The sequence below is a fragment of the Orycteropus afer genome, unplaced genomic scaffold (genome assembly GCF_000298275.1).
Source record: "Orycteropus afer afer isolate SDZICR_OR568_19922 unplaced genomic scaffold, OryAfe1.0 scaffold12264, whole genome shotgun sequence".
Classification (NCBI taxonomy): domain Eukaryota; kingdom Metazoa; phylum Chordata; class Mammalia; order Tubulidentata; family Orycteropodidae; genus Orycteropus; species Orycteropus afer.
The window spans coordinates 1-1057 of record NW_006933851.1 but is presented as its reverse complement, the minus strand read 5'-3'; the positions used below and the strand labels follow the sequence as shown (position 1 = coordinate 1057).

Sequence of the window (1057 nt, the reverse complement as noted above, 5' to 3'; positions counted from 1 at the left end):
CTTAGTGGGACAGGACTTTCTTTTTTCAGCTCTGAGGGAGGGTCACGTGTTCCAGATGTGCCCTCTGTTGGTAAAACGTGTATCAGGGACACTCTGTGGAATAGCCCAGTCTTTCCATCACACTCTTTCATTTCAATTCTGAAGCCAGCTCTCCTTCCCAGATCCTCAAACACTGAAATACTGCCCCTGCCTTCCATTAGGTTGTCCTCAATTCTGACTGAGCTCTCTCTCCATCCAAAATTTATTTTTCTTTAATGTCCTGAGAAGCCACTGAATTTCCCCACATTCATATTCTCACCCAGGCTCCTTCCTGGGGGTGTGATCATTTCTCATCTAACGTTTTCAACCTAATGTGAGTGTTGCCCCAATCAACCTGTGACTCTTCTGTCCTGAGAAAGCACTGTGTCCCTGATGTGGTGGGAGAAAGACTCCAATCTGGAGGGAGCTGAAGGACACAGGGAAAGGTGAATGGATGGGTTTAGCAAAGACTAAGTTTCCTGGTTTTGATCTTGGAGAGGACGGCGGACAGAATAGGGACAGAGCATGGATTGTAGGCTCCTCTCACCTGTCTCCCTGGTCTGGGACCTATCTCCTGAGGCCACCAGGGGGTAGCCTCTGCTTGGATTTTGGAGAGGCAATAGCTGTGGTTTACCTGGGCCTGGAGGGATCTCAAGACCTTCCTCAGAGATCCATCTCTTTAAGTTACTGGATGGGGACAGACCCCGGAGGGAGGTGGTCACAGACTCAGATTTCATGAGACACAGAACATAGTCCTTAAGAGACCGACAGCACCATTTTTCTTGGACTCCTCATGCTGGCATCTGAATTTTATCCTCTGCAGAAACCAACCAGCCCACAGGGAGGGGCTAGTGCCCAGTGGGTGGGGGAAGAGATGACCCACAAGTGTGCCTGCATCTGAAACCCCTTCCCCTTAATCATCCTCATTGTTGTTTCTTCGCCCATCTCTGTTAGACCCACAGACAGAGGAGAATTTTACAATGCATCTGAGGTGGGGTTTCCTGCAGACTTTGGATTGGCTCTGTCAGATCCACTGTAG

At 49.4% G+C, this 1057-nt stretch overlaps 1 gene segment (V, D, J or C); it reads left to right on the top strand.

The window, feature by feature from the left end:
- LOC103213591 overlaps positions 1 to 147 on the top strand; it is a gene marked incomplete at its 3' end in the record, with an annotated part of 1643 nt that extends 1496 nt beyond the window's left edge. The window contains 1 exon segment of the V gene segment in view: positions 94 to 147. Coding sequence covers positions 94 to 147 — 54 coding nt within the window.
- Positions 148 to 1057: the final 910 nt, after the last annotated feature.